The sequence below is a fragment of the Rhipicephalus microplus genome, chromosome 3 (genome assembly GCF_043290135.1).
Source record: "Rhipicephalus microplus isolate Deutch F79 chromosome 3, USDA_Rmic, whole genome shotgun sequence".
In the NCBI taxonomy this organism is placed as follows: Eukaryota; Metazoa; Arthropoda; class Arachnida; order Ixodida; family Ixodidae; genus Rhipicephalus; species Rhipicephalus microplus.
In genome coordinates this window covers 5600077-5626264 of record NC_134702.1, presented here as the reverse complement: position 1 = coordinate 5626264, position 26188 = coordinate 5600077, and the positions used below count along the sequence as shown (strand labels likewise).

General features: G+C 47.7%; 3 protein-coding genes across 3 annotated transcripts in view; 2 read left to right on the top strand and 1 right to left on the bottom strand.

Moving 5' to 3' along the window:
• Positions 1–26188, bottom strand: part of LOC142803582 (uncharacterized) — a 118652-nt gene that overhangs the window by 42650 nt on the left and 49814 nt on the right. The window contains exon 3 of the mRNA XM_075888805.1: positions 25818–25991. Coding sequence (XP_075744920.1) covers positions 25818–25991 — 174 coding nt within the window. The remainder of the gene's footprint in view (positions 1–25817; positions 25992–26188) is intronic.
• LOC142803578 (uncharacterized) lies at positions 18099–22364 on the top strand. Its single transcript, XM_075888793.1, has 2 exons — positions 18099–18914; positions 21551–22364. Exons 1-2 carry the CDS (start codon positions 18728–18730, stop codon positions 22198–22200), a joined length of 837 nt encoding a protein of 278 aa, XP_075744908.1. The 5' UTR covers positions 18099–18727; the 3' UTR covers positions 22201–22364.
• Positions 25852–26188, top strand: part of LOC142802621 (uncharacterized) — a 34038-nt gene continuing 33701 nt past the window's right edge. The window contains exon 1 of the mRNA XM_075887605.1: positions 25852–25972. The gene's annotated coding sequence lies outside the window, so the exon portion shown is untranslated. The remainder of the gene's footprint in view (positions 25973–26188) is intronic.

The following is a 26188-nucleotide window of genomic DNA, read 5'->3' as shown; positions in this document are numbered from 1 at the left end:
GCGATTGCAGCAGGATAGAAAGATGGGCTAGTTGGTAGTTTATATTCGCTCAGCGAACTGGTACTATGGCCACACACACAAGAGACACAGAAGAGCCACGCAGCACGAGCGCTCTAATCTAATCACATGTAATCAATTTGTAAAATGACCAAGAAAATCCATTCACAGCCACTATTAGAGAGTAGACAAAGAAAGAGGCTGCCAACTCGTATACAGCCTAAAGTTGTAACCCAGGGCTGGGCAGTATCGAATATACGTGTATTTGAGATACTATCTTAGATACTCTTTGAGTATCTTGTACCTGTGTCGCAATACGTCTCGCAAGACGATTGCCTGTATATCTGTTAAATTCGAGAATGCATTGTGCATCTTAAAATACAATATAGTGCGATCGCAATGCTTTACAGTGCGAAACATATTTTGGTGAAGCAGAGCAACACGACAGAGCTCAAGCAGTCTCTACAGAAACTACGTTCGCGTGCTTGCTTACTTGCCTTTTGTTTCTGCCCCACCGCGAATGTCTAGTGGTTAAGGTACTCGGCTGCTGACGCGCAGGTCGCAGGATCGAATCCTTGCTGCGGCGGCTGCATTTTCGATGGAGGCGAAAATGCTTAGGTCTTTGTAATCAGATTTGGGTGCACGTTAAAGAACCCCAGGTGGTCGAAATTTCTGGAGCCCTCTATTACGGCGTCTCTCATAATCATATGGTGGTTTTGGGACGTTAAACCTCACATATCAAATCGTCTTTTGTTTTTCATTTCTTTCTTTTCAATCGTGCTTCCCTTAGTCCCCTGTAAGCGCTGGGCATCCCAATGAGTGCAGCGGTGACTGCACAAATTGTGATGCTGCCGGTACTGATGCTGTATTTATCAGGGCAAACGCTTACCTATCAGACGACATTGCCACATTCCATCCTCAAGTTTTGTTATCTCCCTGTTACACTCAGTATTTATCAGCGCAGACCACATCTGCAGTGTTCGAGAAGCTTCAAGGCGGTAGTAAATCATTTAGTCAAGATTACGCCTACTCCGCGAACATTACATATTATTCTGGAACCTACGTGACCACTAGCGATAACGCTAGAACATTCGACGGCACGTGTATAAATGGCGACGGACTTCACCGCTTGTCAGTTGATCGACGGCCGACGCTCTGTTTGCCGCATTCAGTGCCGCAATCAGTGAACAGCGGCGAGCGCGAGCCCGCATCCAGCAGAAACAAACGAGCAAATCGTTTTTTAGACAGCGCGTGCTCTGGCCGAGGCTTTTTTTGGTTGTGTCGCGTCACTGACCTGCGTTTCTGCGGCTACGTGCTATTCCTTATCCGAAGTCTCCCTTTTTCACACGCGACAACTGGTAGAGTCGCCGAGTATTCAAAGCTAATGATGCAAACGCCTCCTGGTAACCCTGTACCTGCAGTCACAACACCTGTCCATCGGGCCAGCCGAAGAATTCAAGAATTATCCCCCGAGCGTGAACCTCTTCCGGAGATGACGTCAACTGCACCACCCCAGAGTGTTACGGAAAATACTCCAATGGCTATTTACACGCCGCAGGAGCCATGAGTGCCGAAGGTGTTTCGCGTCTCCATGTTGGAGGATGTCGTGGACTGGTTGGCTCTCTATTAATGCGTTGCTGCTTTGTACGAGTGGATCAACGCCAACGAGCTGCGGAATGTATACATCAGCCTTGAGGATAGAGCTTGTACTTGGTACGAGAACCGCGAGCCCTTCTCGTTGTGGACGGTGTTTTGCCATCAGCTGCTGACAAGTTACGCCGACCCTCATCGCCGTGAACGAGCGGAGTGGGCCATTCAGTCACACATTCAAATGCCGAACAAAGGCGTGATGACGTACGTAAAGGACATGACAAGCCTTTTCCGTCAAGCCGACCCAGATATGGCAGAAGACAAGAAGTTGCGGCACCTAATGCGAAAAGTTAAGGAGCAGGATCGCAGGTCTTGTCCGAAGTCCCTCGAATACTGTGGCGCAGTTTTTAACTCAAGCTACGACGATAGAAAACATGCTGCAGCAGCGATCGGCTGTGTACGACCGCCATGTCAATGTCGCTTCGCCGGTGGACCAGATTGGAGTTGCGGGGAGGACCGTCAGTCTCGAAGCTCTCTGTGACCTCATCCGATCAGTGGTACGCGACGAGCTGCAAAAGACTCACGGGCCACCTCCACCTGCTGCAGGATCCATCTCCAGCCTCATCAGGAGTGCAGTACAGCAGGCTCCTGCAAGTCCCGCTTTCCAGAGATTATTACCCGCCTGTACCACAGCCTCACAGTGCACCATATGCCGAGGCTGTGAACTGTTGCGTCCCTCTTGCATCCTACGCCGAAGCTGCGAGTCGTTACGCCCCTACACGCCGTTTCGTACACCCTACACATTGTGATGCACTTCCATCAGTTCAACCAGTCCAGCATTTCGAGAGTCGCAGCTCCTCCCGCGGAAATCGGACGTATGGCGCACACCCGACAGGTGGCCGCTGTGCTACCACTATGGCGAAGCCGGACATGTATACCGCGAATGCCGGTACCACTGCTTCGGACTTCAGGGTTTCGCCGTCGATTCGCCCAGGCAAAGATTTGACGAAAGACCCAGAGCGATCGAGGAATATCTGTCCGAGCAGCGCATGCCACTGCTCTTGCGGCGCCAGTCACGATAACCATCTCCAAAAAGGTCCTCGTCAAGTGTCCCGAACTACGCAGGGATGGCGCCAGCGCGGTCGCCCCGCCCTAGGCGGGAAAACTAACGACAGCGACCTTCGGGGGCGGATCCGGTGATAAACGTCACGAGCAAGGGCCCCCATCGACGCGAGTACGTACCAGCAGCGATTCGACGATGACACTTCCCGAATCAGAAAGCCGACTTTCTCTAGACATATATACCTGTAGTGCTCGACGGCCGCCACAATGCTAGTGCTTTAATAGACACAGAGGCTGACTATTCTATAATGCGCAGAAAACTGGTGACGCATCTCAAGAAAGTTGGTACGCCATCGTACGGAACACAAATTCGTACAGCCGGTGGGCATGTCGTCACCCCTCTCGGTATGTGCACGACTAGAGTCGGCATTCGCGGACGCACATTTCTCTGCAGCTGCCTTATACTTCCCGAATGCTCGCGAAACCTCATCCTAGGCATCGACTTTTTACGTGAATAGGGTGCTATAATTGACCCCCGACAGTGCACCGGGACTTTCTCGACAGACAAAACAGCAGAAAAACATGATGACAGCCATCTCGGCCCGTTTCGTGTTTCGGCCAACATAATCACGTTGCCCCCGCGTTCAAGCGTCCTGGTTGATGTCATGTGTGACGAGCTACGTGACGGTGAGGCAGTCACCGAAGGCAACTTGACGCTTTTGTTCAGCACAGGTATCTGCGTGGCCCGCAGTCTCATTACGCTTCATGATAGACGGGCCACGCTGTTTGTGACAAATTTTAGTAATGAGCAGCGACACCTTTTTCGTCAAACCGCTATCGCTTTCGCCTACCCCATCACAGACGTTGCTGAATGTTTTTCTGCCCCATCAATGAACATCGGGCTACAATCAACATCGACAGGCGTTTCTACAGCTCTTGCAAAGGTGGACATTAATTCGAGCATCACGCTGCAAGAACGCGCAGCACTGCAGGAGCTGCTGCTTGAATTCCAAGAGTGTTTCGCTTAGTTCTCGAAGGTGCGTCAAGCCCCTCATGAAACACCGGATTATTACGCACACCCATGTCTCGCCCATGAAGCAACAACGCTACCGAGTTTTGGCCAAAGAATGGGCCGCGATCTATGTTCAAGTCAAAGAAATGCTTCAAGATGATGTTATACAGCTGTCCAATAGTCCGTGGTCATCGTCAGTTGTTCTTGTAAAGAAAAAAAAAAGACGTAACGTTGCGTTTCTGCATGGACTACAGAAAGCTGAACGGCATGACTAAAAAAGACGTGTATCCTCTGCCACGCATCCATGATTCACTAGACAGACTACAACGGGCAAGGTATTTTTCATCCATACATTTGAAAAGTGGATACTGGCAGATAGAGGTTGATGAAAGAGACCGAGAAAAAGCTGCTTTTGTTACACCGGATGGCCTGTATGAATTCAAGGTGCTCCCTTTCGGCCTGTGTTCTGCACCAGCGACGTTCTAAAGAATGATGGACACTGTTCTTACCGGTTTGAAGTGGAACACTGGCCTAGTTTATCTCGATTATGTCGTCGTATTTTCGGTCACCTTTGAGGTAACCTTTGTTCCTCAAAGATGCCGTAAGCGTCTTTGAGGAACACTTGAAGCGTCTGCAGGCTATTCTAGAAGTGCTCTGCTCTGCGAACCTCACGCTGCAGCGAAAAAAGTGTCACTTCTTCTATAAAGAACTTAAAGTTCTGGGCAATGTTGCGAGTGAAGACGGTGTTCGACCTGACTCCGACAAGACAATCGCCGTAGCCTCCTTTCCCGATCCCCGTGACAAGAAAGCAGTACGTCGCTTCCTCAGCTTGTGCGCCTACTATCGTCGCTTCATCGCCAATTTTTCTAGAATTGCCGAGCCTCTGACTCGTCTCACATGTGACGACGTACCATTTGTTTGGAATGAAGAACAGAACGCGGCTTTTATCGATCTACGTGAGCGTATGCAGTCACCACCAGTTCTTGCTCACTTCGACGAGGATACTGCCATCGAAGTTCATACCGACGCCAGCAATGTAGGTCTCGGCGCCGTGCTTTTCCAACATCAAAAAGGTACACAGCGCGTAATAGCTTACGCCAGCCATACCCTGTCACGCGCCGAGATGAACTATTCTACTACGGAGAAGGAGTGCCCAGCAGTAATGTGGGCCACCATGAAATTCAGGCCTTACCTCTACTGTCATCACTTTAAAGTAGTCACTGATCATAATTCATTGTGCTGGTTAGCCAATTTACGAGACCGGTCTGGGCGTGAGACACGATGGAGTTTTCATTTGCAAGAATTCGCTCTTACCATTGTCGATAAATTAGGCCGCAAGCACGACGGTGCTGATTCCTTGTCTCTCGCACCTACTGGAGTTGTGATGCCGACAATGACGATGACAGCGGCTTCCTCGGAGTCCTTACTGCAACAGACTTGATCGCACGACAACACGATGACGTCGAGATCCGCGCAATCATTGATCAACTAGAAGGACGCAACACACCCGGGCCTTGACAGCTTTCTCGAAATCTCTCTTCGTTCTGCCTACGGAACGGCGTCTTGTATAAAACAAACCCGAATGGCAATGGGGAAGCCTACCTGCTAGTGGTACCTTCTGACATGTGAGACGACATTCTTCTGGCCGGCCACGACTAACCCACATCCAGTAATCCAGGTTCTTCACGAACTCTCGCCAGAGTTTGACAGGCGTACTACTGGCCGAAACTTGTTACGTACGTCAAGCGATATCTGAAAAGCTGCCGGGAATGTCAACGCCGCAAATCTCCGCGCGCAGGCCCACTGCAACCAATCACACCACCAAGGGCGCCATTCGATCAAATAGGAATGAATTTACTGGGCCATTTTCTCTGTCATCTGCCGGTAACAAGCGGATAGTTGTAGCAACAGATTATCTAACGAGATACGCCGAGACAAGAGCCCTGCAACAAGCTACAGCTTCCGATGTTGGCTAGTTTTTCGTCGACCAAATCGTTCTTCGCCATGGTGCCCCGTTTTGCATGATCACTGAGCGCGGAACAGCTATCACGGCTCAGCTCATTGACGATGTATTCAAACTAAGCTTCACGAGCCATCGCAAGACGATGACGTATCATCCGCAGACTAACGGCCAGACGGAGCGACTTAACAAGACCATCGCCAATATGTTATCCATGTATGGTATGTTATCCAGCACAAGACGTGGGATCATGTCCTCCCATGCATAACATTCGGGTACAACTTGCCATCCAAGGAACGACACGATTCACACCGTTCTGTCTCGCCTACGGGCGTGAGGTCCAGACCATGCTAGACGCTATGTTGTCACACGATTACGACGGGTCGCTCACACCTGACGCTGAGCAGCCTGCTCAGTATGCCGAAGAAGGTCGATAGTTGACACGCCTACATATCACGCAACAACAAACTGCAGATGCACGTCACTACAATCTTCACCATCGAGAGCTCAAATACCACCCAGAAGATTTAGTTTGGGTATGGACTTGGGTTGGCCAAGGGTTGTCCGAAAGGCTCCTAAGTCACTACTTTGGACCCTACGAAGTAGAGCGTCGCATGAGTGACATGATTTATGATGTGGTCTCAGACGAAACCATGTCGCCCCAGCGTCAAAAGCACTACCTAGAGATTGCTCACGTTGTACGGCTCAAGCCGTAATTCGTGCGTTAGTGCGACCGTGCCTCGGCATTGTTCTTTTGTTGTTTCTTCAGTGTGCCCTCAGTGTGCACGTTTGGTTTACTTCCGCTTATGCACTACCATTTGCGCGAGTATCGGGGCGGTGCTTTTTTTTTTCAATGGCGGGAATAATGCCACCTAGCCATGAACAGCGGCGAGCGCGAGCCCACATCAAGCAGAAAGAAACGAGGACGTTGTTTTTCGGACAGCGCGTGCTCTCGCCGATGCTTTTTTTTGTGTGTGTCGCGTCACTGACCTGCGTCTTTGCGGCTACGCGGTATTCCTTACCCAAAGTCCCTCTTTTTCACACGCGACAACTTGATCCCTACACACAGTAACTCTATTGTCAACGCACCGCGTCTGCAGCCGGGTGAAAGGCCTCGCGAAACCGCCGACTATATCACCGGAACACAGTGGCAAGAACAACGACCATACGGTTCGCCGTGGCCCAGCCGCTACTACTCGCGGCACAGCCGGTCGTACACTGGCCCAACCCGTGGCCGGCCGCCTAGTCCGCATTCTTCGGAAAACTGATGGCAGCAATTGATGGAGGTGCGGTTTCTGTACGACGAACTACCCCAGACCCTCCGACGCCGACGATGGCGCCACGACGAAACCTTTAGAACACGATAGTATGTCGACGGAGCCCTAACATAGAAACCTCATATACTGAAGACGACCTAACAGCGCAACATGGACGCATCGGAAAAAGTTGACGCAGCCGTGACGCGGTGCCTTGAATGTGCTGGAAGACCAAGTCATCATTTCTCCTCGCTCCAGCTAGCGTCAGCATTTAAGTTGGTACTCAAGAATCAAGATATGCAAAGCGTCGTTGAAGGCGACCAGCAACTGTTAATCAACCGCGAAATTTGCGCTGCCAGAGGAGTAGACGAGCTGAGACGAGGGAACGCAAGCGTGATGATCACGAATTTTATCAACGAGTGCAAGCACGTCAGCAAGGGCGCCACGGTTGCCTACATCGAAGACGTAGTGGAAGCCAGCGACGCTTCCGCCCTCGCCGAGTCTACCAAACGTGCTACGATGAACCAAGAGAAGCCTTTGCCAGGAGCTAATATTAAAGCTTGGGTTCCCAATGTTCCCCTATGCTTGCTACTCTCTAGTGGCGTACCACATCATGCGCAAGCCTAGAGTTAATGCACTAAATAGCACACATTGGCACTATACTGCTTCCAGGGATATAGGTCATAATCCGTTCCTTTCGCAAAGCATTGCATGCGTTAACACCGAGAAAAATCAAGTGTGAGGAAATTAGGAACTATGGCTGGTGATTTCACCATTTGAGAGATTAAACAATGAAATCGTCGTGAAATAAACAAGAACAGCTCCATATGCGACGTGATGTCTGCGATCATGACCTATGTTTTTTTTTTTGAACAGGCGCTGTTAAAAGTATGAAGTCTAATGACCACTCTCAACTTGACCCAACGTGACAGCCGAAAAAAAAGCGGCCTGTGGTCAGTTGCTTGAGCTTGTCTGTGTATTCGTGGACGGATTGTTGTAGCCTTAATATCCGGCTCCTTACTCCGTTTTTTTTTTCTTCGTTTCTCTGGCCTCTTAATTCGGTAGCGAGGATAGAAGAGACCGAATGGCTGTGCCCACGGGCTCCCATTCAGCTTCGGGGCGTGATGCTAGCGTTGCACACGGCAGTAATCGTGAGGTAGCGTTGCTATTGATAGACCCTTTTGTTGACTGTTCGGATGCAGTGCACTCCCGTTTAGTGATACAAATTGTCATGTTTCAAACGTGAAGGGTAGTCTTCAGCCACCACTACTTGTAATCTATAAAATAGTCGGCTAGTAAATGCAGGCGGCATATTGGAGTGTCGTACGAAGATTTATTAGGAGACCAATTGTTCTGCCTGATTTCTGCAAGCACGCTCCCCCGAACACCAGCGGAACCTACAATTTCACGAAGCTACAGCCGTACAGTGCATTAAAGCGATAGCTTTAACTGCCTAATCAAAAGCGAAAATTGATCGCCGGTGGCGTCCGGCGTCTTCTCGCACCGGCGGCGTGAACACGAGTGATGCAAGAAATCATCATTACGTGGAAACTTCATCATATAACGTCACATATCATAAATGTTTGTGGCGTAATAGAAGGTCACATAACTTGATGGCATCATAAAACATCTTCGCTTGGTTGAAATGGGCTGACCATGAGGGCAGTGCATAACCAGCTGAGGGGCAGAAAGCTAGCTTCGTTTCCAGTTCTTCAGGCAGTAAAAAAACCACGTTGAGCGCAGAAATATCCCGGACGGAAGTAGAAAGCACTCAGTTCATTGAACCAAAAAAAAAAAACGAGGATAGTTCTTCCCTTTCAGTCGTCTCAGGTGAGTCCATAAGGGACCTGCTAGTTTTTTTTTTGTTTTTTTTTGGTAACAGCCCCTCAGCAATGGCCTCACTCTATCCTGTTTGTGCCACTGAAGGCTACCGACAGTCTACGCGGGCTGAACAGGCAAGCGCTCTCTGTGTATCTCGAGAATATTACGCCAAATCAGATCAAAGAAATACGTTTAAACGCAAGAAAGAACATCTTGGCAATCTATGTGCTGAACCCACGTGCGCTAAACGCGCTTCAGAAAGTAACGCAACTGGGTAACATCAATGTCAAGTCTATAATACCAGCTGATAGCACCACTTCAACAGGAGTCATTTATGACATCGCCACTGAAATTCCAGACTCGGATCTTTCAGTGCTAATAAAACCAGCAAATGAAGATAATGTCATTGTGAATGTCAGCCGCCTTGGTAACACACATTGTGTGAGAATTACGTTCAAAGGGGACAGTCTCCCCTCCCATGTGAAGGTTGGCCACTTTCGTCACCAGGTCCGACCATTTATTCCAAAACCTATGCGATGTCATAAGTGCTAGAAGATCGGCCATGTGCAGGGAGCGTGCAGGAACTCCGAAGTGTGCCCCCGATGCTCAGAACCACATACCGAGGACAAATGCAGCGCAACCATACTAAAGTGCCCTAATTGTCAAGGTGCCCACAGTGCATCTTCCAAAGACGGTCCACGCATAAAGAAGGAGTTTACTATTCTTAGACAAATGGTGCGAGACAGCTCTACCCACAAAGAGGCCGCGGAAAAAGTCCGGCGAAGACGACGACGTCACCGTCGAAGATCTTCGCGAAGAACGCAGTCGACTACAAGAAGTAAGCCAACGCATCTGGGAACGGCGCCCACTGCAGGGTACACCGCGGCGAACGTAGACGATGGAAGACAGAAAACAAGTAGATCTCTCTCTACTGAAGATTGGCCGCCACTTACGCGCACGCAACTTGTGGAAGAACCACATCAGAAGCCGCATTCATCAGAGCAAGCTGCGACAACAGAGGAGCAGCGGAACTTGAATAAGCAAGTGATTGCTCTTCAACGACCCATAATTAATGCCATTCGCACGGTGTTAAACAACATGCGCACAACGTCAGCCAAAAGTGCACTTCAAGTACTGGACGCTCTGAGTCCAGTACTGGCGGCTCTTGAGTAGATAATGGCCCACCAGCCACTGTCTTTCAGGGAAGAGGTCAAAAAAGCAACAATTTTTCAGTGGAATGCACGGGGACTGAAATCACGCATTGCAGATTTCCGTCGGTTCGTTTCCACCAATATGTTTCCCATCATCGTCATCTGCGAGCCAAATTTATCGAGCGCTATTAGACTCTCCGGGTACGAATCCTTTATGTCGGCTTGTTATAGTGGAAACAGCAAGGTCCTGCTGTTTATTCGACGTGACCTGACTTACATTATTTGGCCTGTATCACCTGACAACGATAACCAATATATATGCTTAACAGTGAAGAAAAGGGGTCTTACTGTCACTGTTGTCGGTGCATACCTATCGCCATCAAGTAGATTCGACCACAGAAAACTAGGACACATCCTATCATCCACTCCTGGCCCATGGGTGATCATCGGAGATTTCAACGCCCACCATACGCTATGGGGGAGCCTGAATATCAGCGCAAAGGGTAGAAGTCTGATAAGGTTTGCTTCAGACAACGAGCTGTGCTTGTTAAATGATGGCAGCCCAACATTTTTACGTGGCCCTGGATACAGCAGTTGCCTTGACTTGGCTTTTGTTTCTCGAGGTCTCGTCAGATGTGCCGGATGGTTTGCGGACATAGAAACACATGGGAGCGACCACATTCCCACATATGTCAAGATCAGAGGATTATCACCTTGCAAGGTACGCGAAACTATCCAAAGAGTGGACTGGACCAAGTTTGAATCTCTCAAAGAAGAACGCTGTCAAGAGAACACCTCATTTGACTTAGAAGAGGTGATCAAGTCCACAGTGCAAGACACAGTGTGCACCCTCACATGCTCTTCGAGAGTAACCGAATTTGATGTGGAATTAGAACGACTTCGGGCTCTCCGACGGCGTGCGGAACGAAGGTACCGACGCACGAAAGCAATCGACGATTTACGAATCGCTAGACGTCTTCAGAAGAAGATACAACGCCGCATCAACAAGCTAGAGTCACAACGTTGGGCAGCCTTCTGCACTTCGTTAGATCCTCGCAAGCCTTTATCACACTTGTGGAGGACAATAAGAGGGCTCCGGACATCTCCCATTCAGCGGTCTCCATTCAAGGCTCTAGCCCTCTCTCGACAGAGATCGGAGGTCGACGTGGCAGAAGAGTTCTGTACCAACTTATCTGGTCAACACGCAGATCCTAACATCTCCACGCTCTCACGTGGTGGCACGACATCACACGATCACCACATGGACCAATTTTTTTCTATTCATGAGCTTAAAGCAGCACTGGCTTTGTGTAGACGGACATCAGCACCCGGGCCTGATAGAATATCATACAGAGCACTGTGTCACCTTGGTGAGTGTGCGAGGAGTGCCTTCCTCGAGATATACAACGACTCGTGGCGAGAGGGCACCCTCCCAGTTAACTGGAAGACCAGCCGTTTCGTTCCATTACTGAAGCCTGGCAAGTCACCATTGGTGCTCACATCATAACGCCCGATTGCACTGGCTAGTTGCTTGGGCAAAGTGATGAAGAGGATGGTACTTGGACGGCTAGAATGGTTCCTGGAGCATCACAACATCTACCCAGACGCTATGACGGGATTTCGCCGTGGCCGGTCATCAATTGATAGCGTCATAGACCTGGTCAGCTACGTGCAACACGAAAAAGGCCGTAAGCGTCTCTGCGCTTCTTTATTTCTTGATGTTAAAGGGGCGTACGATAACGTCACACATGAAGCTGTCCTCACCACTCTCAAGGAGGTAGGAGTGGGTGGTCGGATGTTTCAGTGGCTACGCAGCTGTCTCTCTGAGCGATCCTTTTTCGTGAGAACCGAGGATGGTGACACTTCGCTACATTACAGCCACCGTGGTGTTCCCCAGGGTGGCATACTTAGCCCTGTACTATTCAACCTGACGCTAATAGCTCTCAATGAGCATCTGCCAAGTACTGTCAGATTGTCAATGTACGCGGACGACATCTGCGTTTGGACGTCTGCAGTAACACGTCTACAGCTGCGAGCGCGAATTCAGAGAGCTGCCACTCAAGTTGCCATTTACCTCCGTCAACAAGGTCTGGAAATTTCCTCTGAGAAATGTGCACTAGTGGCATTTACGCGCAAACCAATGCATAACTATAGCGTTCTGATAAACAGCGAAAGAATACGTCACCTCCGATCATACAAGTTCCTAGGTGTTATAATTGACAGAGACCTCTCATGGAGCTCACATGCATTATACATGAAAAGGCGATTGACAGGCATCTGTCATTTGTTCAAGTTCTTCGCTGGAAAGAACTGGGGAATGTCCACAACTGCTATGTTGCGACTATACAGGTTTCTTTTCCTTGGATTCCTTCGGTACAGCCTACCTGTGTTGACCAACGCAAGTAAAACAAGCCTACGAATGCTTCAAAGTGTCCAGGCTCAAGCACTGCGGATATGTTTAGGCTTGCCCCAAAGTGCGTCAACAGTGGCAACTATCGCCATCACAAGGGACAACCTCATCAAGACCCACATTAATGTGGAAGTGCTGAGGACACATGTACGACACCTTGCTCGAACCCCTCGACATCACCTAGCCTCTCTACCAGTGGTCCGACCATGCACATCTTACTGCAAAACAGTGACCGCACATGGTGAGTCGATCCCAACTTCGTTCTCTCCTGCCGCTAGACCTGTGACTCCGCCATGGTGCCTCGCTCAACCAATGATTATTATTAACATACCTGGCGTCGAGAAAAAGGCCAATTTGTCGTCACCGGCTCTTAAACAGCTCACACTACTTCTCTTGTATGAGAAATATCAAGACTCCACACATATCTACACTGACGGATCGGTTCAGCCGGACAGCTCTACAGGAGCAGTAGTGATACCAAGGTTGGCCACGACAATTAAATTCAAGACATCTCACGCAACAACATCAACGGCAGCAGAATTGGCAGCACTTCGTGCCGCGTTGCAATTTGTAGTTGATCAACCTACACGAAAGTGGACTATTTTCTGCGACTCGAAGGCGGCACTGCAGTCTCTACTATCAGCCTTACGCCGCGGAACACACGAGCAGCTGGTACTAGAGATAGCAGAGGTTATACACTACCTGACTGAGAAAGGGCACCAAATTACATTTCAGTGGTTGCCCAGTCACTGCGGAATCATCGGCAATGAACGGGCCGATCAAGATGCCCGCTCAGCCCACACAGAAGATCATAAACTGCGACTACCACTTTCTAGGATGGATGCTGCACGAGAGCTCCGCAGACTTGCTCGCCGGCAAACCACATCGCAGTGGAATCAGCCGCACTTCAAGCATGCCCGACTGTACTCGCTTGACCCTACGCTAAGTCTTCAAATCCCGTCGAGGCTTCGCCGAGCAGACCAGACCCTGTTATGTAGGCTGTGGTTGGGCGTTGCATTTACCAACGCCTATGCTTTCCGCATCGGGATGGCCGACACCGCAGCCTGTGGCCACTGTGGCAAGGAGGAAGCCATTCATCATGTTCTTTGTGAGTGCCTAGCGTATGGTAGGCAGCGACTATGCCTTCGCAGGGAACTCAACAAATTAGATGATCAGCCTCTGTCGGAGAAGGAAATTCTGCAATATCGTCAGGATGCGACTTCACAGAAGAGGGCCCTGAAAGCGCTGCTGCACTTTTTGCGATTGACCGGCCTTGCTGAACGGTTGTAGCTGGGACGCCCTTCCTGTGTGTGTTTTCGTTTTTTTTTATGAGTGCGCGTGCGTTTTTTTTTTCCTCTATCTAACCCCTCTTTCTTGCCCCTACTTCCCCGCCCCCAGCGCTGGGTAGCAAACCAGATGCCAATATCTGGTTAACCTCCCGGCCTTTCCTTTCTCACTCTCTCTCTCTCTCTCTCTCTCTTGGTAACAGATGAGAAATGAAAAAAAATACAATCTGTTTTTTTTCGTCAGATATGCAGAGAGGTACACAGCTGTATTATGTAATGAGGCACGCACATGACGAGGTTGCAATGGCTTGAAAGAGAAAATGAAACGCCAATGCTATAAAACTTGAACGCATATATATCGAACGGGTAGCACGGTCTGACAGAGTACGGTGAAAACATCGCGTCGCTACGTTCGTGTTACTTTTCATTCCCGCTGTACCAATGAAAGCCGGCGAGAAGCACGAATGCAAATTAACTCGCATGAAAACACAGGATTCGCAAGCTTCCTTATACGCGCGGCCGTCCTGCGCCAGCTCCCCTTGGATGGATGGATGGATGGATGGATATGGCTGTACCCTTTAGATCGCGTGGTGGCCAGCGCCACCAAGCCGTAATACCTAATGAACCAAAAACTATATTTATTTTTTTTTCTTAAAAAGTGAGTTTGAGGATTCGTACTTTGCAGTGAAAAGTTTAATTTTCACTCGTGCCTTGACTTTAGCCACCAATCAGGTAACCTCCTTCTAGTTAAGTCGACCCGCTTAAAGTTTATTTTGCCCTCCCGGTCCCTAAATCCCAGCGCTTTGAAAAACTCTGCGCCATCATCCTGAACTATAGGGTGAAGCCCTTTACAGAACATTATCAAGTGTTCGGCAGTTTCTTCTTCCTCTCCACACGCACTGCATACTGTGTCTACCCCTTCGTATTTGGCTCGATATGTTTTGGTTCACAATACACCCGTCCTGGCCTCAAACAGTAAAGAACTACCCCGAGTATATCATAGATCCTTTCTTTGGCAATTTCTTGCTTAAAAGTTCGATAGATCTCTAGTGCGGACTTCTTAATCATGCTAATTCTCCACATGTCAGTCTCCGTTTCCTTCACTTTCTTCTTAACCGATAGTTCTTTTTGGTTTGGCCACCTGCTGTTTTGTAAGTATTTACCAGCCAACTTCCTGGTTCGCTTCCTCCATTTTGTATCGACATTCTTCATGTACAAGTAGCTGAAAACCTTCCTAGCCCAACGCTCTTCCCCCATTTCTCTCAATCGCTTCTCAAATTTTATCTTGCTGCTAGCTTCCCTGCCCTCAAATGATGTCCATCCCATATCACCTTGTACTCCCTGATTTGGTGTATTCCCGTGAGCTCCTAAAGCAAGCCTACCTATTCCACGTTGCTTAATTTCTAGTCTTGCTTGAACTTCTGATCTCATGCACAAGACCGCATTGCCGAACGTCAACCCAGGAACCATGACCCCTTTCCATATTCCTCTCACAACATCATACATATTGTAATTCCACAGTGCCCTATTTTTCATGACTGCTGCATTCCTGTTACCTTTAGTCGTCACGTATATTTCGTGTTCCCTCAGATACTCGGCCCCATTGCTTATCCATACGCCCAAATATTTGTATTTATCTGTTATCTCTAGCGTGACCTCCTGTATTCTAAGCTCACTACCTTTGTTGTCATTGAAAATCATGACTGCTGATTTTTCCTTACTGAATCTAAAATCTAACCTATCTGCCTCATTACCGCAGATGTCCATCAATCTCTGCAAATCTTCCTTGTTGTTGGCCATTAGCACTATATCACCGGCGTACATTAATGCTGGTAGTGCCTGATCAATAAGTTTTCCTTGCTAACTAAAGATAGGATGAAGCCCAGTTCACTTCCCTCTAATTTTGCCTCTAATCCTTGTAGGTACATCATGAATAATAAGGGTGACAGGGGGCACCCCTGCCTAAGCCCCCGTTTTACCTCTGCAGGCTTGGATACCTGTTTTTCCCACTTTATAACTACCTTGTTACCTTTATAGATACTCTTTAAAAGATTAGTGACTACATGTTCCACGCCTAGTGTGTCCAGTATTCCCCACAGTTCCTCTTGAACCACGCTATCATACGCTCCCTTAATATCCAAAAATGCTAGCCACAGGGGACTGTGTTCCTTTTCTGCTATTTCGATGCACTGCGTCAGTGAGAACAGATTGTCTTCCAACCTCCTGTGTTTCCGAAACCCATTCTGCAGTTCCCCCAGCACCCCCTCATCCTCTATCCATGCCTGCAGTCTTTCCTTTATAATCTGCATCGCCAGCCTATAGACCTCTAATGTCACTGTTATAGGACGGTAGTTGTTTATGTCAGCTTTGTCCCCTTATTTTATAGATCATGCTCATCCTGCTAAGTTTCCATCCATCGGGAACTTCACCATCGATTATTATTGTGCTCACTGCCTCTCTCAAAGCCTGCTTAGACTTCGGACCTAATGTCTTTATCAGCCTAATTGGAATGCCATCTGGGCCTGTCGATGTACTACTAGGAACCCTTTTCTCAGCCCATTCCCACTCTTGTTGTGAAAATGGAGCCATTGCACCACTTGATTCGTCCTTGTCTATTGTGGTGCATAACGTACTTCTTAGTTGAAATTTTTTCTGTCACCCTTGTTCTTATATATTCAATAGCTTCATCCCCTTTTAGCCTAGCACCTTAGGCTGTAGTTATAAAACTCTGCTCTAGGCTCGTCTTATTTCTGAGGGAGTTTAGATGGTTCCAAAATTTCACAGCTGCCTTTCTATCTTTTTTATGTACTTCTGCCAGCCACTGAGCTCCCTTCCTTCTAATCTTTTCATTGATCAGAAGGAATGCATCGCTTCTACAGCTTAGAAAGGTTGCCCATTTTCTTTCAACATCATCTGTCGGTTCATCCCGCTGCTTAGCATGTCTGTGTTCCCTAGAGGCTTCCTGACGTTTTGCTATGGCTCTCTTAACTTTCTCATCCCACCAACTTTTGGGTTTGTGTCTTCTTTTCCAGGGTGGCTTGTCACGTGCCTTAGCAAGCTCTAGCTCAAAGAGTCTAATTAGATTCGTGTATGTCGACACTGTCTTATTATCCTCCGTGATTACTTTCTCAATTTGTTTAGTGGCTATTTCAATTTGCCTTTCTGGATAAAAATTTTCCTGTAGTCGCTCATCTTGTCTTCTTCCCACTTTCACTGCTCTTCCAAAACTTAGCTTGATACGTTTGTCATCGCTACCCAGACTTCTGGAGCCACCTTCATCTATGTGCATTCCCCTGAGCTTATCATACAGCCTATGTGACATCAGTGCATAATCTATCGTCGACTGAAGCCTTCCTACCTCCCATGTTATTTGCCCTTCACACTTCTCGGTACTGTTGCAAATGATCAAATCAAGCCTTTCACACATATCCATGATCATTTTGCCTGTCGGGTCGGTATACCCATCTATATCTTCTATGTGCGCATTCATGTCTCCTAGTATAATTATCTCGCACTCTCTTCCTAACTCCTGAATGTCCTTTGATATACACTCTACCATTGCCTGGTTTTCCTCTCTGGCCTTTGCTCCCGTTCACAAGTACACAAAATCAAGGAGTGTCATTTGACCTGCCACTTTCCCTTTAGCCATAATTATTCCTTGCACTCCTGCTTGACCCTTTGCCAGTCTGTACTTTTATGAATGAATGCCCCAATACCACCCCCCCCCCCCCTTTCTGCTGCCTTCTGTTCTGTTATAATATTTCCACGCGTAGTCCGGATTGTTCGGAGGTTGTTCCATGTCCCTGAGATGTGTTTCTACAAAACCGTATACCATTGGCCTCTCCTACTTTAGCTGTTCTTCTATCTCTTCCCACCTCAGCCTGTTCCTACCACCCTGCATGTTAATATACCCTTTGCCTGAATGGGCTCGGCGCTCGTGGCTACGTCCATTTATGCCCCGGACTCTACCTATCTTAGATACTGGTGCCACTTTGGAATCGTATCTGTCCATACCACCTGTCGAAGAGTCTCCCTGGTTGTTTTCCTCGTTACTAGCTATCCTGCACCCCGAAGGGCCCGCTTGCCACCCAAAAAAGCTACTGCGCGTCCTGCAAGTCGCCAACCCACCTCATGACCTAGCCACCCATCGAAGTGAATTCTGTCTCGTTGAAAACTCCTCCACCCATGCACCTCTCTGTTTATTTCCACCACCTCAAAGCCTTTCTCTCGATTTGAGTCCCTGGCGATTATCACATGCTGTGACTTTTCAGCTGGAGCGTTCTGCACCTGGGGGCTACTTGCACCTGTGACGCCGGCTGCTTTGTTCCCTCCCTGCCCCACCACTACCTCGCTGAAGCTGGGCCTTGCGACAGTTGAACCGGCTAAACCTGTTTTTTCCACACTTGCTTGCTTTTCCTTCTCCACCGTTTTGGTTGCCGGTTCCCTGCTGTTCTCTCAATCTACTTGCGCAGCGCCGCCATGCGAAAGCGGCGAGCGGAGGCGGAGCGCGCGCTCGACGGCCTGAAGACAGCGTTCGCCCGGCCACTGATCTGTCTGAGGGACCGGCACATCTAATTGACAGTGCGTAGATTTCTTGTGTGAGAGCATCATCGTGACACTAAACGTTAAGTTGCGTAAAAGTGACGTCTTGATGACGTCACACGGCGGCGTCATCAGTTCGCACCTCGGCACGTGACTTTAGTTATTGTTTGTGTTGACACCGGGGGTCACATTTCGCGTTTGATGAGGTGAAGCTTTTTTTCGCCTTAAAGAAAAAAAAAACTAGCCAAACTTAACAATCGAGTAAAAAAATTGCTGCAAAACCGAGGTATTACGGTGGGCGACAAGTTTGGTTAAGCAGCCACAGAACACGCGGCACCGTCAGCCCTCTTGGCATGTGAGTGCTGCGTAGTACGATATCGAATCACTTTGAGCAGTACAAAGGAATGGGCTGTGCACGGCGCCGTAACCATTGACTATAGGTTAGAGCGCGAACGTTTAACCGCGTGACGTCTCCCGGTAGCTGGACGCACTGCTTGTCGTGGTCCTGTTGTACCTGGTGGTCCTGGTGGACACGCTCACCGACCTGGTGCGGCGCATCGCGTACACGGGCTGCATCCGCTACGGGCTCCGACGCAATGGCGTGTTCCTGTCGCTGTGCGGCACCACCTTTATCGGCGCTATGCTCATCTCGACCGTAGTGCTGTGCGTGCCGCTACTCTACCTGGTTGACCGCGTGTTTTCCGTCATCTACAAGGAGAGCATGGACCAGCGGCCGAACGACTCGCCTCCCACCAGCCTACCGAGCCCCGCCGCTACCGGCTTCACCGTGTGTCATCACCTCGAGAGCCTTACAGCTGCACGAACAGGTGAGCTCATTTTTGTAAGCACATCTATTTCCGGCCAAATCTTTCGTTTTTCGTGGAACTATACCCAGGTGGTCAAAAGTAATCCAAAGCACCAAGCAACAGCGTGCCTCATAATGATATCGAAGTTTTGGCGCGTGAAATCCCAAATATTCTTTTTCTCGGAGCGGATGCAGGGTCATCCTAAAAACAAAGTACGTGCAGGGATTTTTATTTGGTAAAGCGCGTAAGAGGATTAAAAGCACAAAAAATAGTGGCTCAAACATCTTGCGTAGAAATCGTTCATTACACAGTAGTCAACTTATTAAAGTAGTTGCGGCTTTGTAGGACTCGAGATAAAAGCTGTATGGCTTGCACGGGTTTCACTGAACCATCCACGTTGGAGCAAAGCGTTATACGCGACGCATTCCATGATACTCTCAGGTGACGAGGCAGCCGCTTGCACCGCGTGATGAAATTAGCGTGAGCGCAACAAGCCAATGACTCTACATTCTCTTTGCATATCATCATCAATATGATTTAGCGCGAGCCTTGCAGAGTAAACCAGTTAAGTTCGTCATTATATATATATATATATATATATATATATATATATATATATATATATATATATATATATATATATATATATATATATATATATATATATATATATATATATATTTAAGATCTAACAGGCAATAATGCCAAGGAATGTATAGGGGAAGTTATTAGAACAAATGGAATGTAAATAGGAAGAAAGAAAAGAGGGTGAAAAAATAACCAGCCGTGAGCAGCAGCCTTCCCTCCACCCACTTTTTTTTGGTTTATATGTGAATTTAGAAGTGGGAGTGTCAGTCAGCGCCCTCTGTAGCCAAGGGCGCTGACTGACACTCCCACTTCTAAATTCACATATAAACCCAAAAAAGTGGGTGGAGGGAAGGCTGCTGTGATAGCTCAGTGGTTAGAGCATCGAACGCATTATTCGAAGGTCATAGGTTCGATTCCTGCTGACGGCTGGTTATTTTTTCACCCTCTTTTCTTTCTTATTTACATTCAATGTGTTCTAATAACTTCCCCTATACATTCCTTGCCATTATTGTCTGCTAGATCTCAATAACATTGTGTGAAAACATGGAAAAACGAGCCCTATATATATAATATATATATATATATATATATATATATATATATATATATATATATATATATATATATATATATATATTATACACAACATTTGAAAATTGTAGGAGGCGGCGTTGAACTTTCCAATCCCCACCCCTGATTACAGCGTTAAACCAGGAAGTTAGTCGGCTAAAGTGCACCTTGACGAAGACCTAAAGCACGAAGCCTGACTGTAGAAAGGCTGCCTGGCTGTCCAACAACCTGTGAACCTTTTCGCCAATGCTGACAGATCAATTGGTGCGATTTTACTTTAAACGCAATGAGGGTAGGCAGAAAGTTCGATAAAGTAACTAAATTAGGAAGTTAGCACAGATAAAATGGAATGAGTTTGAACAGAATGGTGTGAACTGCAGGTCATTGTGGGACAGGCCTTCATTATGCAGTAGCTGAGATTAAGACACATACTGAGTTTGAATACGATGATCTAGACACTAATGTGTTCAGTGTATTATTGCAAATGCTGTCTGTTATTGATGCACATGCCACGTTAATGAACCAGTAATAAAGAAAAGAACTGCGCTGTTCTGTGGTAGATTACTTGACTGCCACACAGAAGGGCCTGGTTTAATCCCATCTGATCCTAGAATTGTTTAGGTAAGAAGCACCATAGGGTCAAGCTCATTCCGGTGTGCGGCGTGAACACTCTTACTGCGCATGCGCGTCCGCTCTCCTTCTCTCGTCTAATGTCCCCCTCTCCCACCACGCAATGCCAACGAAGGGAGCGCGTGATAACCTACGCTCTCTCTTCCTGTTTCTACTCTAGGCATTCCTCCCTGCGGCATTCACACCCCCATTGCGCATGCGCGCCCCCTCCCCTCCTTTCTGCGTCTCTCTTCTGCTACGCTTCCCCTCTCTCTCGCCTCGCAATGCCGAAGCAGGCGGTGTGTGCTATCGAGCTTCTTGATTAAAAAAAAAAAACGACTTCTCGCACTGCACAACCATTCGCTGGTGACCCCGTATATAAATTTATACGCACTGGATCTTGACCCTCAAGGTAGTGCCGCTGATAGCTATATTTTGTACGTTGTTGAAAAATAAAAACTCGCAGTGCGTGCGTTAACTAAACGCGGACGGTGGGTCTTTGTCCAATCGGAGTAGTCTGTCTCTCATTGCCCAATAGTAGCGATTGACATGCTCCAGTAGGAAACACTGGTCAATCACAGCGTGTTTTGCGCCTCCACAGGTTTCTCTCCTGCGCAACGCCGCGATGAGCGCCAGTGTCCAGGTCCTCGCCAGCGTATATATAAGCGTTAGCGCCCGCTGCTTCGCATGTACGCATAGTTATGTTTAGCGGGAGATGGTATAAACTTTTCTCATTCATTTTTTTCTTATTTCGGGCAACAGCGGTTACGGACATCGGTGGAGGCGTACAAAACGGTGCCGAAATAGCCTCTTGTGTGTGTTATAACAGCGTTAAAAGTAATAAATACGGCCTACAGTGTGATGACAAAGCCACTCCACCTTTTTTTCAGAAGTGGCACCAAAGAAAGACGATCAACCTGAAGTGCATCACAGCATTGTAACGGAGGTTGTACAAGCTAAGGTGACCTCAGCTGACAAAGCCCCAAACACGACAGGTGATGACGTAGCGGTTTCGCCTCACGCCCATCGCCGCTGCAAACATGGCAGTCCCCGAACCAGGAAGCGCTCCAAAAAGGCGGACCCGGGGTCCGACGCCACGGAACCCGAGATCTCGGATGCCGTACCAAGCCCCACGAGCTCCACATATAACGGCAAAACACAGCTCAGTCCAGACCCGGCGACGATGAGTGCCAACTACGCGTCGAAGGAAGGGACTGGGCATCACAACGGAGAATCAAACCGGCGTGGGAGGAAAGAAGCCGGCGGCAAGAAGCTCCCCAAGAGCCACATGAATACGGCTGATGAAGGCCTCAGGCCTGGCACGCAGGGCATCTTGAAGTCGCCCGAAGAGGGCTTCAAGGTCTCTCTTCCCAGCAACAAGGCGGTTCAGCAACCTCCCACCGAGTCGTCGGTCAAGGTGGCCTCACCGGCCTTGAAGATGCACAATGAACCCTCCGGCGCCAGGTGCACCCTAGTCATCCAGGAGGACGCCTCTACTTCCAAAGAGGCAAGGGCACCACTGCACTTGATGTACTCCTAGTTTGAGGTAGGAGAGTAAAAAAAGTCAAAATCCGGCTGCGCAAACACAAAAAGGAAAATTGACAAAAGAACTGCCAATCTGTATATAGACTGTGCTAATGTTTCATCTCTGCAGAGACGAAGCTGTAAACTTGACATTTGATTACAGTATAGTGCATTTGACAACGCGGGGCATTCAGAATTTTTAGGAAGTGAACATCACTTGTACAAAACGCCAAGCGTTTCTCGGCGCATACTAAAAAGACACTCACCGCATCCATCCATCGATACGTATGCATCTCCCACCGTGTTGGACGCCTGCTCATCTTCAGTGCCGTCTTTCAGTACGGGCTACGCGAAACGCTACTTGGTTCGCAGTTTACATCGACAAAACATTGCGTTTGGGTGCACGTTAAAGAACCCCAGGTGGTCAAAAGTTCCGGAGCCTTCCACTACGGCATCTCTCATAATCATATGGTGGTTTTAGAGCGTTCAACCCCACAAATCAATCAATCAACAAAACCTTGCGTCCCCACGGGGTTGGCGTGCCTTGTTCTGTGGCGAGGTTCTATGCTGCCGACTTCATTTCAGTTATCTCATCGCCCCGATCAGTGTCATTTTTATACTCTTGTATAAGTAAATGTGTGATATTTACGCAACCTTATTTTGTTGATATTCAGACGCCATAAATAGTTCAATAATATAAATGACTGAATGAGTAAGTAACAACGGCAACAGTTTGCAAATGATGCTGAGGAATTAAACCGAGAAAGTACTGATGCATAACGAAGACAAAGAGGGTGAAGAAAAAGGTAACGCTCCATGTCACGCCGAAAAAGTTTTTCTGGAAACTGCACACTGGAGTGGGCACAAGTACATGCACACCAGGGCAATCAGGGGAACCTAATTAAGAAAAAACCATTCACAGAATACTAGATATGGGCTGAAGAGCATTGTACTCGCATATAATCACTGGAAGTATGCTGCTTTCGTTAAAAAAGAAAAGTATACAATCACTGCACACTGCCAGTTATTTCATTATTAATGAACGTACGAATTTAATTTTATTTTTCTTGTTTAGAGAAAAAAAGAAGTAAAAATCCAGCAAAGGCTTCTGCAGCAATTTGGCATGTAAGCCGTACGCAGCGGGCAAATCATAAATAATATGCTGCACATACTGAAAAGTGAGAGAAAAGAAAACTCGGTTGAATCCTCTGTGCGCATGTTTTTATGTGATGATGTCGAAAGCTGCAGTGCGGATTGGAGATCGGCAGATGTCATGCACCATGAGAATCAATGTTATGCGAAACATGCCGAGAGAAGGTGACTGTGCTGTAATCTTTTGTTGAGCAAAACGGTACGAAATGACGCTAACCTTATGCGCAAATGTTATATGCACAAATATATATGTAGAACTGTCGCATATGGTATTGCCGTTTAGAGTTTCGTAATGATACTAAGAGCAACATGGGTATTATACCAATATCAGAAACGGTAAGCTGGAATGCAGCGCTCGTGCTTGCGCGGATGGTAGCCCTGGATGGTCTTACGCAGATAAACTTCAGTGGACGGTACTCAAGTGCAATGGACGCTAACCTGACGTGATGAATATCATTGGAGTATGTAATATTTATAAAATTATATGGGCAACACTGCATCTACAGTTGACGTTTCACCCACATTGCGCCTGCATAAGCTGTTTTTACAATCGGGTTCTCGGACATCGCGTGGCTCTGCATGGGCTAGAATACTTAATTACCACGCAGAATAGGGTTTGACTCCTGTTGGGACCATAACATACATTTTTTTTTGCATTCATCGGGTCAACGCTTCCGGTCTCGGTTTTTCTTAATGCGCTAGCAACCAATGTCTGTTGTGAAATATTTGTTGTAGAATATATTTACAAGTAAATTTTTCATATTTCGCGCGACAGTGGTTATGGACACCTGTGTTGGTGGCGCCGAACATGCACCTACTCTACATAACAGTCGCTGTAGAAAAAGTCACAGATTCGCCGCAAAGACGAAGCTATGAACGCGATAGCAACAAATAGGTAGGTCACGGGCAGAATGGCAAGCAGATCGAAATGTGCCCCGCGTTTCTCACGCACAAATGACGCACGAGCCGTACAGGCAGGTACAGATAGAACGTGAAGAGGCGTCAGAGTTGTTACTTCGATGTGTCTGGAAAGCGCGCCCTTTTCGCAAACGGAGACTGTGCAACAATTGCAGTGACCTGTGTGTCCCCGGTAATACAATAAAATCGTTCCGGCGAAAGCCCAAGGGCAGCCAGGACGTCCGATTGTCCCCACCGCGAGATAAGCGCACGTGTGAGCGTCCGCCCTGCCCCCTCTCCGCGGGGCAAAGTACGCGGGGGAAACGAGAGCGCACGCCGCCGCGCGTCGGGATAGTAATGCTGAAAACACGATAGTTCCCCCCGAGATGCTCTTCACCAGCAGTAAGTGGTAGATATAAATAGCTTGCCATTTATGCGTTGAAGGAGGTGTTCCTTCGTGGCTCAGTGGCTAACGCCTCGCACTCACAATTCAGAGGTCCCACGTTCGATTCCGCGCGCCGGTGTCTTTTTTCTGTGTTATTTTTCTTCCTTGCGTTTTCACACACACACACACACACACATATATATATATATATATATATATATATGTAAGGGAAAAAGTGTATACTTAAGGGCTCGTTTTTTTTTCGTGTTTTTACACAATATTAATGAGATCTAACAGACAATGTTGCCAAGGAATATATATAGTGAAGTTATTAGGACAATTTTTTTATTTATTTTTTTTATTTATACATGTACCTACATCGCCCTTACGGGCATTATTGTAGGGGGGAGAACAAGCAAAAGAATACAGTACAGTCGATATACCGAAAAAGATGGTTGCGGATAAAAGGCTGTATCGTTTGAAAGAACATAGTCATAACAACCCAAGCCTTACATTACAATTGTAATGTAAATGAGAAGAAAGAAAATTGGGTGAAAAGACAACTTGCCGCGGGCAGGATCCGAACCTGCGACCTTCGAATAACGCGTTCGATGCTCTACCACTGAGCTACCACGACAGCTATCCCTCCAGCCACTTTATTGGGTATCTATGTCAATTTAAACGTGAGAGTGTAAGTCAGCGCCACTAGTAGCCATGGCGGCGAGTGTGTTACACTCTTTATGAGCCTGTTTGGCGTCACGTAACTGGTTAACGTGATAATAACTTCTCTAATAACTTCTCTATACATTCCTTGGCAACATTGTCTGTTAGATCTCACTCACACACACACACACATATTATATATATATATATATATATATATATATATATATATATATATATATATATATATATATATATATATATATATATATATATATATATATATATATATATATATATATATATATATATATATAGTGAGTAATGGCGACGCCGGCGGCAAAATCAAGCCTAGAGTGTCCATATAATTGCTATCACTTTAAAAGGTAACCGTTCTCGTTCTGGTCCGTCCAATCACTGCACCATATCGCTGACATGCGTGTGGTGCAAATGTCATCAACGCACAGAAAAAAGCGTTTTATTTGGTGCAGAGAGAAGCATCCGAGCTTCGAAATTACGCTCACGAAGAGTCTCACCTGCCGTCCGCGGGCTTTCCGGCCTCCGTGGCTCAGCGTCGGGCCTCGATTCTCAAGCTGCCAGGCTCCCTGCCACGCTTCACGGCCACAGAGCACGCGGTGGGCCGAAAGGCGTCGGTCGTAGACTTCGGCGCCGACGAGTACGCCGCATACGAGTGAGCATGTCTCTAGGCCCTGTGCGAAAATGTGAATTCTCATGATTTTGCGCTGGTTGATCAATTTTGACCGCCTCTATAATGGCCACTTAAAATTGTAGAACAATGAAATCCACGCGGAAGTAAAGCTTCTCTATAGTTCACGAAAAATTGTTCCGGCAATCAAGGATATCAAGCCTGTGCTCCGTCTTCAGCAAGATATTTGAGTAGCCCCCC